Here is a 12,105-nt window from a genome sequence, read left to right as displayed (position 1 = left end):
TTATTTCATTCTAAGTTCTAGTAACTAGATCAAACAAATTTCCTACCATGACTGCAATAATGTCATCTGACCAGAATCTAGTAAATCCCTTCAAATCCTATTTCAATTTTTTGAATGCTTTATAGCATCTTCACCCACACCCCCCACACCCCCCCCAAAAAAAAAGACGGCCTAAAACCGCCCTTATGCTCAGTACAAATTTTCAGCGGCTGAAACACTCTCATCAGCATGCTCAAACTAGGGCCCACACCTTGCCTTACACATCTGTACTGTGTCCTAATTTCAGGATGACACATTGCACTACCCACTCTCTCCAGCACCAACACATCCTCACAAGCTCCTCTCCCCTCCCCACACCGACCCACATCTTCCTGGCAAATGCCCTTAGCCCCTCTTCCATGGGAGGGCTGACTGCTTGGTGGGAAGAGGCAAGACCTGACACACTTGTCTGGGGGAAGAAGGTAACATGACTCAACTCCAGGTCACAGCATAATACAGCAGGCTGTATTCATGTCAGTACACTATGTAGTGCTGCATGCTAAACATCTACCTCTGTGTCCTAAAAATCCAGTGTAAGTATACTGCCTGTGCCTTCAAATGACAAGAAGCTGGGAAAAAATGTATTTGGATTAAAGCACATTAACTACCTTACTAAGAACTTCAAGTTTCATTAAGGACCTCGTCTGTTAACCTTACTGATAGCTTGAAAAGAGACAAAGCTGGCTTAAAAGAACCCATCTTCTGGTCACAGTTCTCTAATTTCCATTTGTTTGCACACAGTCATTTATCAGGCATTGGCTCTCCACAGGTGTTAAGGAAAAATAACAAGATTCATACTTAGGTGCTTGATGATCTTGGAATAAACAACTATTAATGTTGTATTTCATTGGTGATAATGATAGTAAAGAATGCCTCAATTGCAGGATGATCTAAATTCTTTTACCATTCAGCTGCTGTGGTTTTTTTTCAGCAAACAACGCTTATGTCAATAATAGCCATTAAGGATATAAAGAATACCATCATCTAGACTTTTTCAGAAGAATAAATTTTTCCCAACTCATTCAGGTAAAAAAAAACATTTTTTGCATGAGAAAATCTGCTTCGCTTTTTCAATAGATTTCCACTATTTCGATAGATCTCCATTTTATTTCCTGGAACTCTTCAATTCTAGAATTCAGGTTATTTAATATATGTGAAAGCTTTTGAGAAAAGTTAAAAGTTTACAGGGTTAAAAATAGAAACCACTACCTACAACACTGTTTACTGTGTATTTTCACACTTGCAACCATTCCCCCTGTCTATAATAGAAAAAGACACCTGTTCATATCCAGGCCGAGTGCCTTTCAACGGCTTTTGATCTGACATCCAAAAAAACTCTTGCAATCTATGGGCTACTTGTAGGTTCATGAAAGAAAGGGAGAGTGAGCTACAGAGCAGCCTCTGCCAAACTATGACAGAGCCCATAAATAGCAAGCTCGAGGTCTGTTCTCCACCCATCATCATTGCCCCGCTCCAAGCATTTCCACCATGAGTGTTCCTCTCCCCTCCTTTGTGCCTTTACTAAAATTAGGGTGACATTGTGAATTTTCAGCCGATAATCAAATCGGAGGGATGGAGGGGAGGCAAGGGAAAGCAGGAGGACGTGGGGAAGAGGGTTAGTTTCAGCTGGACCAGTGACCTGATCCTGATCCAGCTGATCAAATGGCCAGGCAAGCATTAATATTGGCAAGTCTATTCATTTTCACAACTGCAGAGTTAACAGCTTGCAGCACATGTGAAAACACACACCCTCAGAAGAGCAAGTCTACTGAGAAGAGGTCTCGATCTGCTGTATGGGGGTCCAGGCCTCACTCAGAAGTTTTTCTAGAAGATCCACATATCGGAAGTTTTTAAAACTACTGATCTTCCTAATTTAACACTGAAGGAATACTAAAAGCAAGACATTTTTAGTCAGAACCATATTAAACATTTCCATGAGTTTCTAGATTCTGTTAACAAAGACTTTTAAAGCAAAAATTATATTTATGTAAACATTCAATAATGATTACAATTCAGAAGTAGAAAAAATGTAAACATTCAAACAACTTTTTTCCCTACCCTTAGTCCTCAAAAATCCATCTTGTTTCTGCTGAACAATCCCATCCCAAAGAAAGTCTGGAGGACATGGCCTCCTTTTAGTACTACTATAAACCTAAATAAAGAAGCAGAATGATCTGAATGAGGATAGCAAGTAGGAGAACAGAGAGAACCCTTGGACCAGAGGGTTCCCCAAGGTTTGGACATGACCAGGTACTTGACTCAGTAAGCTAAGCAAGGAAGCATCTGTAGCAAGGGAAGCTACACAAAGGTAGCCTTCTATGTGAAAAAAATGTAGGATTAAAACCGCTTCTGTATCTCTAGCTACAATGCACCTGAAGACAGTATTTCAAAAGAAAAAACAAATTTGTGTAAAATTGTAATATGAAATCTTAAGTTTAATGTATTGAAATTAAATCATAATAAAAACAACATTCAAGGTCTGAAAGATAAATCAGAGAAATAATAGAAGGTAGTTATTAAGTATTTGGAATGAGGGATTGCTGAAGTATGGCAACAAATTTCAATGCAAGTAATCTCTTCCACGTGTACAGAAAGAACAGCTTCTTCTTTTCAGGTTATTTAAATAGCTCAGCTCAACTACTTATCCATTTAAAACAAAGCAATTGACTGGAGGCTGGAGAAAAGCAGAAAGCCCATTTCCCAAATTATGAAAACACCCAAACTGAAGCATCCACTCCAAGCGCACCCGGACACAAACTTTCTACCAAAGCTTTACATTAGTTAGGTTATTAACATACACTACTAGAAGCATAAAAATAAAACCACAAAATTCAGAACAGGCTACAAAAGCTATGGAACTTGGACAAGCTCATAAATTCTGTGTTTCTGGTAAGGGTACTGAAGCTACCTCCTTTATACTTAGGTCAACTGGAGTTGAAGCTATTATAGCATACACGTACTCAGCAGGGCAAAATGAAAAAGCTTACAGAAGATAACACATTAATCTTACAACTGGTTGAAAAGTGGCCTGTTTTAATAGCTACCAAGCAAGAAGAAATTAAATTTATTTAATTTAAAAGAGTCCAAGCAAGTATAAATGCAAAACAACACTTGAACAATTTAAAGCAAAATTAATGGTTAAAATAAACCATGAAAATTCCATTAAAGGTAATAAAGACAATATTTCAAGAGTAAACTCAGAGATGGAAAAATTGTTTAGAAAAAGCAGCAAAGCATGAAGAGTACCAAAAAAAAAAAAGACAGGATGAAAAAGGCTGAAAAAAACATTGTCAGCTCCCTTTGCAATAAGTGGCTTCATGAGTGGTATTACCCACATACAAAGTTAACACATTAGAGCTAAAACATCTAATAAACGATCAGCAACCTTTAAAACAGTCACAGCTACAAAATAAGAGCAGTGAAAGCTTCAGCTCGCTGATGCCTACTTGCTGGATGCTTTGGTTTGAGAAGGGTTTTACAAAGTTTTACATAGAAATCGTTTAAAGCATCATTAGATCGGAATGAAAACTTTCCCACAGTAGAGCAAATACTCGACAATTTAGGGCAGGATGTGCAAAACTATACCACATCCAACTGAAACTGCAGGGGGATGGAGGTGATCAGAATGTAATTACCTGAGCTAATTATCTTGCATATCCCCAAGCTGTATGCCACTCTTGCAAAATTGTCATGGGATCTCTCACAGCAATGGGTTAAGCCTTCTGCTTTAAGTTTAAACTGAGAGACAGTAGTTGGAGAAGCAGCTTTTATTAATATTACTTTGGGACAAGCCCAGTATTCAGAGGAAGCAATGCAGCACACCAAACATCAACACCATTTCCTGAGTATTCTTTGGAGGTCTTATTCACTCACTGGATTAGTCCTTAGATTGCTTCCTTTTAAGGCCCTGTAACAGTGTGAGAGCAAAGATAGCCAGCTTCGAACAGGATGCGCAGCTGCCTCCCAAAACAAACCGCGTACACTTCGGAGGTGTCCTGACTTCTGATAGTGGCCCAGACTGATTTGGCAAGATACAGAGAAAGAATTCAAACTTGGGACACCCCTCTGGAAACATGGAAGGATTACAAATGCAGACTGTATGGTATTTTCACAGAAACTTGGACGTAGATTGCTTCCAACAATTGCTCTATTTCCCACTGTTCACAGACGTATTAATACCACGCTACCAAGGAACAGACTGCACGACTCGTTTTACATCACTGATTTTCTCCTAAGTCCCAAAAGAGCAGCAGACCACTAAAACAGAAAGAACCCGACATTTTATTACGCACTGAAAAGATGAGCTTTCTTGGGAAACCGCCTTTAATTGAAATTGTTTGGAATAACTTCACAAGGCTCTGTATTTCAGGATGTATTTCAAAGAACTGTAAAAGCGTTAGCCTCAGCGCCTTTATTGATGTTACTGTAAACTTGAACAGTAAGACAATTCAGTTCTTTAAAAACATAGATATTTGAGAGGAGCTTTTTTCCCCTGAAGAGTTTTACATGCGGGTGGCCAGCAAGTGTAATTTTTCCAGCATAAGGAGGAAACTCTAACTTTTTCTGTAGTTTTATTCTAAACCACAGAACATCCAGAACACTGTAAGACACTTTGCAAAAAAGACAAAGAAAATATGTTAATCTGAATCAGGCTCTTCCATAAAGGAAAATTTAATTTTTAGAAAGCTCTAAGGGGTATGTTTAAAGCTAGTATTTTAAGCGAAATAATAATAATTTTTTAAAGTTCATTTTCTATGTTTTCAATAGCTGACCATTAAAGACTTTTTAAGGAGCAAAACGTAGCAATGAGCTTATGCTGCAAAAGCTGCATTATCACCCAGAAACCAGAAAAAATATTTATTGTCACAGAGAAATTACAGTAAGAGACACTGAAATATACTGGAATTACAGAGCACAAAAATGCTGCTTAGCTTTATACCTTCCCACACTACAGCACTTGATGTCAATCCTCAAGTCCGTGTTTGCTCCTATTAGCAATTAAGTACAATGGAGAGCTCTAGGTTGCCACCGAGTAAGTTGAACGACGTTGGCAGTACTACTTTTAGCTAGGATGGCGTGTTACAATTATCACAGTGCCCTCAAGTAGCTCTTAAGGCACTGCTAATGCTTTCTTGGCTAATTAAATTAAGCTAATCTTGTATACATTTCTAAAATGTCTAACTAATATGCTGACATGATTTAAGAGTGTTTATTTCACAATAAATTCATTAGTTTTCTTGATCAACATTTTTGATTTGTGCTTTGAGATGACTGAGAAAAATCATTTCAATTGCCACATAACTGTTACCAACAATCACAACTTAATATCTGAAAACATCAGACATCAGTAAATCTAGAGCACAAATTTAACCTGTTACGGTCACAGTATCCTCAATTCTTTCATAGTATGAATGAAGTCCACTGGATTTATAAGCCTTGGGTTACAATTCTATGTTTCTGAAAACTTTGAAAGATTTTGATGCACTTTTCTTGTCAGAATGCTTTAACATAAAGCCATAACACTTTCCAAGTTTTAATGCTAGGAAGAAAAAAATACATATAACTCATATAAAGACAGAATATAAATTTACGTAAGGATAGCTTTAATTTCTGTTAAATAATGTGTAAATCAATCCTGGACACAGGAAGAAAACATAGCCCAGTTTTCTCTCCGTACCCTCTCTATGCACTCTGCTACGACATCATTTCAGAGAATAAACTTCTTGGCTCCTTGATCCATTTAGTAAGGGATTTTGTTCATTTTAATCTGGCTTCTGGTCAGTGGACACACATGTATCCGTCTCTATCGGTGAATGTGTGGTCGCCAGTCAATAATTCAAAACAGTTTACTTTTCAAAGACTGACGTCATTGCTTTCTCTAAGATGCGCAAGTACTATAGAGGGAATACAGAGAATACGATAAAGGCATTTAGACCATTATGGCCCATTTCCACAGAATGTGTGTTGCTTCCAGATTCACATCAAGCAGAAACGGACACTGTTAATATGTAACTCAACACAATATTGAACTGGAAGGCTAGAAACTTAACGCAAGTTCTTAGGAGAGGAGGGATTAAAGCCTGTCCTTGTAAATGTATGCAAAAAAAACCCCCTAAGTATACCAGAAAAAGCCAAGAGGAAGAAAGGAGAAGACGGAAAAAGAAAATAGACATAAAAGAGGTGGAAGGCGACTCCTAACCCCTCATCTGGTCTAACCAGCATCTTACAGGATGCCATTAGATTACTAACTCAGGTTTTGTTGCTAATAAGGAACAAATAGATGATCTTTTAAAATACATCCTGAAAGGTAATATTACAAGCATTGCCACTGAAGAGCATTTCTCTGGGAGTCCAAGTCAGAACCTCAGTGGAAGAAAATTAAGTCACACAGTGCAAATAAGAAGCGCACCATCTCTGCCAGAGCTCCAAACTCTAGCTGCCCATTAACCCGATTAACTGCTGGTAGTAAGGCTGGGTGACGCGACACCCGAAAGATTTCAAAAGAACACACTGTTCCAGTCAACTTAAAAAAAAAAAAATTACATACAAACTGCATGAAAACGATCCCAGTACGCTTTCTGCACAAAACACAGCCTCACTGTCTGTCTCCCGACAGTCACTTCCAAAAGCAAAGGCTTTGTCTTCCTGCTGCTATACTTATTCATGTTCTAATCACCGAAATCCTCCTCTGGCGCTACTTCAAGAAGATTCAGGAGCTCAGAAACACACTGTATCGCTGACAAATACTTACATCTGAAGAATAAAAACAGTTGTACAAAGACAACTTTAAAATACGGTGGGAGATATATATATATATATATTACAAAATTCACTGGGGGAAAGAAAAAAAACCCCAAACACAATAAAAAACCTTCCTGGATAACTTCTGCTCATCTCTGGCAATCACATATTTAAAAAAAAAAAAAAAAACCCTACCTCAAACGCATGAGATTTCTTGTGAAGTGAAACAAGTCCATTCCCATACACCAAAACACACACTTAACTTTAGAAGAAATGCTATTTTAGAAGCATGGGTAATATCCTGGCATGTATTTACAGATTTTATGACAATAGTTTGCACAATCTCCTTTCCTTACACCATGACAATAACATAATTTAAACATTTTAATGATTTGTAGTATAAAAATACTATTCATAGGTGGAAAATATTTGAAAAGAAGCTCAACCTATTTTTTTTAGCAGCAGTAAACTGCCTGCAAAGGAAGCCAGTAAGGGTTACACCAAACTTTGCCCCACAAACCACAAGACCCATGATATGAATAAATAGAAACTGCATACTAGAACAAGCAGAACAGCTTTTTACAGCTATGGCGCTGCATCCCCATAAGTCTAATGAAGTTAAACAAGGAAGAAATAGGGGACAACAAGGAAAAGTAAGATGGGAGGAAGGGAAGAACTGTGAAGCATGAAAGAACAGAAAGGGAAGCACAGAAGGTATAGAATATCTAGTCAGTGATTTTTTTTTTTTTTTTAGTATTTTAAAACTAAAAGGATGGGGCAGAAGGTTTTCTGACAATTCCAGGTGTCATCCTTCTGACCTGCCTCTGGCTGCTACTGCTGTTTTTCTACTTGCCTGATTAACTTCCTCCTCAGCAGAGGCTGAGACACGGTCAGTTGGTCCGTGACTGTCAAACGTTTTGACCCTCAATTTTCACTTCCATATTTACATTGCTTTTAAAATATGTATGCAGATCAGGCAACTATAACCACTAGTTTAAACCTTCAAAGCAACACGTGAAGTTTCATCAGGGAAAAAACCCCTCCCTATAATTTAAAAAAATGCAGTTGTTGCCAACGAATCTGTTTAGAGACAAGGAAAACAAAGAGGCTCACGAATTCTTTCTTCCAATGAGAATTTACCAAATGTTAATTTTCCAAATCAGGCTGTAGAATTCACTTGCCATTAGACTGTACAACCAGAGCTATTATAATAAGTTACATCGGGAAAGCATTCAACTTAAACCTGACGGCAAAATTACATCCTCCCCGTTTGGGGGGTGCCACAAAAACGGGGGACCTTTCTCAAACACCAGCTTTCTCCCGTCGAAGGCGCCGCGAACACCCGCTTCAGCCGAACCGAGGTCATTTAGGGAAAGGGGGGGGGGGGGAAGGGACCGAGGATTGCGAAGTTGCTGCAGGCGCAGCTCCCAACTTTTGTCTGGCAGCCGGCGCAGTGCCGGGCGCGGCCGCAGGGGGAGCCCCGCGCCGCCGCCGAACCCCCGCCTGCCGCTGCCGCCGCCGCCGCCGCGCCGGCCCTGCTTGCCCCAGCCCGGCGCAGGCACCGGCAACAGCAGGGGAGCAACTTCGCCTCCCGTGTCCCCGGCCGCCCCCCAGACGCCCCCGCCGCCCCCAGCCCCTGTCAGCGGCCTGCGCCTCCCGCCGCCCCGGCGGAGACCGCCCTCTCCCCGCCGAGCAGGGAACCCAGTTGGGACGCGACGGTCGGTTCTCCGCAGCCGCCCCCCGCGTCCCCGGGCTCCCCGCCGGCTCCACGGTCCCTCCTCACCCCGGGCTCCCTGCCGGGTCCGCCGTCCTCCCGCCTCCCCTCCAGCCGACAGCCGCCTTGGCAATGCCCCCCCCAAGCTCCCGTACCCGCGCCCCCCCCCCCCCCGGCAGCAGCGGCGCTGTCCCCAGCGACTCCACGGCCAAGGCCCTCGCCGTCGCCCCCCCGCCCCTCTCCTCCCCCGTCCCCCGCGAACCCCCCGGTCCTTACCCGCGCTGCCGCCGTCTCTTCCAGCCCGGCCGCATCTGCCTTGGTGCCCCTTTTGGAAGAGCGGGTCCGGGACGAGATGAAATGGCTGCCGGCTCCGGCCGCAGCGGCCGCCGCTTTGCCCAGGGGGCGCAAGGAGCTCTTCCTGGTGTTCACCATGGCCCCGGGGAGGGGGGACACGGGGGGCCGCCGCTGCCGCTGCCGCCGCCGGCGCGGAGGGAGGAGGGAGGGCGGACAGGCGGGGGCTCGGGTAGGGAGGGGAAGGGGAGGGAGAGGGGGAAGGGGGGGAGGGGAAGGAAGGAAAAAAAAGTCCTCTGGGGAAGCCGGTCCGCCGGGCAGAGCCACAGACGGAGCCGCGCCGGCTCCTCCCGTCGCTGCCGCCGCCTCCTCGGCTCAGTCTCGCTCTAACTGGCCGCCATTACTGCCCCTTCTCCCTTTCTCTCCTCGGTCCGCGGCGAGGCCGTCAATTGCCGCCAGGGGGCGCTGCGGAGGCGCCGCCGCCGCGCGCAGGCCGAGGAGGCCCTCGCTACCTACGTTCTAGCACGGCGCCGGCGCGCTCTATGGGCTTGGCGCTGGCCGCCGCGGGGGAGGTGGCGGCCGGCGGCCCCCGGCGGGGTCCCCCGGGAGCGGGGCGGTGGTGGGGTGCCCGGCTGTGCTCCTCCGCCGTGGCCGGGGGAGAGGACGGCCGGGGGCGCCCCGCGCAACCGGCAGGACGGCGACTGCCGGCTTCACAGCAGGCGGGGCGGTTTCCAGGGGAGCCGGGGCGGGGGGTGCGCTGTCCTGTCAGGCTCAGGGGAGCGGCGTAGCCCGGGCGGCGGCGGCACCGGCCCCGCGGCGGGGCCCGAGCGGCCACTGTGGCCCAGGGCACGGGCCGTGACCTGACCGAAGCCTGTCAGGAGCTGGCGAGCTGCTGGACGGGCCTGGCCCGGCGCTCCCGGCGTAACCCGTCGGGGCGGTGCAGCCGCCGCCGCCGCCTCCTGAAGGCTTAAGCCGAGGGATGAGGGTGCGCTTAGGTGAGGAGTTCAAGGGCAGGGAAGAGGCGACTGCCCAGGGTCGCGGGGGGTGAAAGGTACCGTTTACAGCCGAAAAGGGTGCTCTGCCCCGGGACCGGGGGGACTCGAGCCTGCCGGCTGTGCTCGCCCAGGTGGGCTCTTTCCAGTCACTGACATGACAGTTCAGGCGAACGGCTCCTCCAAGGGTAGGATCTCCACCATTTTCCGTGTAAAACTATTTCACAGCCTGGTGAGTCTCGCTGTTAAGAAATCCTCTTGATAGCCAGGCTATCAGGAATGCACCCTTGCTTCGCCTGCCGTACGAGTTATCTGCCAATAACATCTGTATTTTGCCCGGTAGCCTCGACTTGCGTTTGATGCTCATTGCTCAGTCGTTGGAAAGTTTACTTTTCTCGCACCTTCCTCCTCTATCGCAGATCCAGTAACTGCGTTTTAGAGGGAAGAAGAATAGTATGTATTACAGTATACTGGATGCCTAAATGCTTTTCAGACTATTCACGAACTCTAATCCAATCCCTTCTCTCTCACCACAACTTGTTGCCCTTTATTGAACTTATCACAGTACCTGCACATAAGCCCTGAAACCAAAAGCTTTGTAAAAGAAATGTAGCTGAGTAATGCAAGCATAGTGCTGTAGGTGACAAAGTCTCAATCTTTTCCTTTTTACACTGACTTGTTTGGCACCGCTGGGCAAGTTATTTCAGTGCTTTCTGCTTCTTTAACAAAAAAGAATAGTATAATAAAATTACTGATCACATGGCTCGGGCTGCTAGGCTCAAGCAAGCTTTATCAAAGTATTTTTATTGTTTAAAGATGGAAAGTGCAATAATGTTTTAGTAAACAACAATAAACGTAAAAACTATTATTCTGCTTTACCTGCATACTCCCACATCTTTCTTTTCAAGATTAAAGTCTGGAAAAGTATGGTAGAGCATGTACTTTAAAATATAAAGTATGCAACAATGACATTAGGACATAAAACAAGAAAATGGGCTATTTAGATTTCCAAGCAAAAATTTTCTTACTATGAACAGCGACAAATTTTCATTTTTATGAGATACTCTAAAATACAGTGTGTTTCAGAGTAGGAACTATGGTCTTTTTCATCTCCCGTTCAAGAGTCTGCAGGGTCTTTCAAAAGTATAGTTGTTCTGCTCTGTGAGATTAGTTTTGTTATGTTTCATATCCTTTGTTTCTTCATGTATTTGTTTAAAGGTTATGAAAGGATGTAGCCATTTCATACACTTGTAGGCTAAAGGAGTATTTTAATTAAAACCTACGACGGTTTTTGAAAATGGTATTTGGAAATCACTTCCTTTTATCCTTCAAAAGTAGGAATAGAAGGAAATTGCAGGAGACTGTCCCTTACCAAACACACTGAGGGAATGAACCAGGAGATATGTTTGCTAAAAGTATCACAATCATATGATGACAAATAATGTACTTTTCCATTTCTGTCCTGTACTACTGATAGGCCGTGTAACTCAGATACGGCATCCAAATTCTGTTGGTCTGAAAATGAAAAATAATGTTGATCTTCTTCAAGTTTTTGTATGCATCACAGAAATATCATCCCCATTTTGGGAAAACCAACAGATCAATCGGTGGCCCAAAAAAGGGCTCAGACTGCGGCAGTTATAGTGAATGTCATAACTCAGGATTGCAATACATTGGCAGGACTGTTTGGGGAAGCTTGCATAACATCTGTTTGCAACATGCCTGATTCAAACCAGCACTCCTCCTCTCGTGAATGCTGATTACTTTTTAAAAGTAAAATAAATTTGGTCGTTATGCAAGCAAATTGATTTTCCTGCGTGCCTATCCAGATTTGCTTGAAGCAACAGAAAACCCACAACTTAAAAGCTATATTTTATATTTACTAAATATTTTTACCATAGTTGTATCCTTTTTTCTTCCCCCCCTTTTTTTTTTAGTGTTCTGATTTCATTCCTGTGAGCCATACTCAAGTGAGTACTCTTTATGATGCCAGAGGGACTACTCTTGTAGAGGGATTGATGTAGTTAAAAATCCCTGCTCACTGCTTTGAACATTTTTAGTGCTTTATTCTCATTATGTTAGCATAGTAGGGAACATGTAAAGACATGCTTCATTTTGGATGTTTACTCCCTAGATTGTTTTTCACAGATGGTTTTATTTTCAGGTTTCTCAGTTGCCTTGTTCCTCTTACAAGGTGTGGCTAGTTATTTTGACTCAAACAGCTTATGGCTTTATAGCTTCTATGTGAGCTCCATCACCATTTTTAGTACTGCCAATATAAGTAAATAAATCATAAATTACAAGGTTTGCTCGTTAGTTTTGTTTGGA

At 43.6% G+C, this 12,105-nt stretch overlaps 1 protein-coding gene across 3 annotated transcripts in view; it reads right to left on the bottom strand.

The window, feature by feature from the left end:
- The window catches only part of ATAD2B (ATPase family AAA domain containing 2B), an 82,015-nt gene extending 73,029 nt beyond the window's left edge, over positions 1–8,986 (bottom strand). For all 3 annotated transcript variants that reach the window (XM_076332699.1, XM_076332701.1, XM_076332700.1), the window contains exon 1: positions 8,771–8,986. In XM_076332699.1, coding sequence (XP_076188814.1) covers positions 8,771–8,926 — 156 coding nt within the window. In that variant the 5' untranslated portion in view covers positions 8,927–8,986. The remainder of the gene's footprint in view (positions 1–8,770) is intronic.
- Between the last annotated feature and the right edge of the window lie 3,119 nt (positions 8,987–12,105).

The sequence above is a fragment of the Aptenodytes patagonicus genome, chromosome 3 (assembly GCF_965638725.1).
Source record: "Aptenodytes patagonicus chromosome 3, bAptPat1.pri.cur, whole genome shotgun sequence".
In the NCBI taxonomy this organism is placed as follows: Eukaryota; Metazoa; Chordata; class Aves; order Sphenisciformes; family Spheniscidae; genus Aptenodytes; species Aptenodytes patagonicus.
This window is presented reverse-complemented; position numbering and strand designations above follow the sequence as displayed.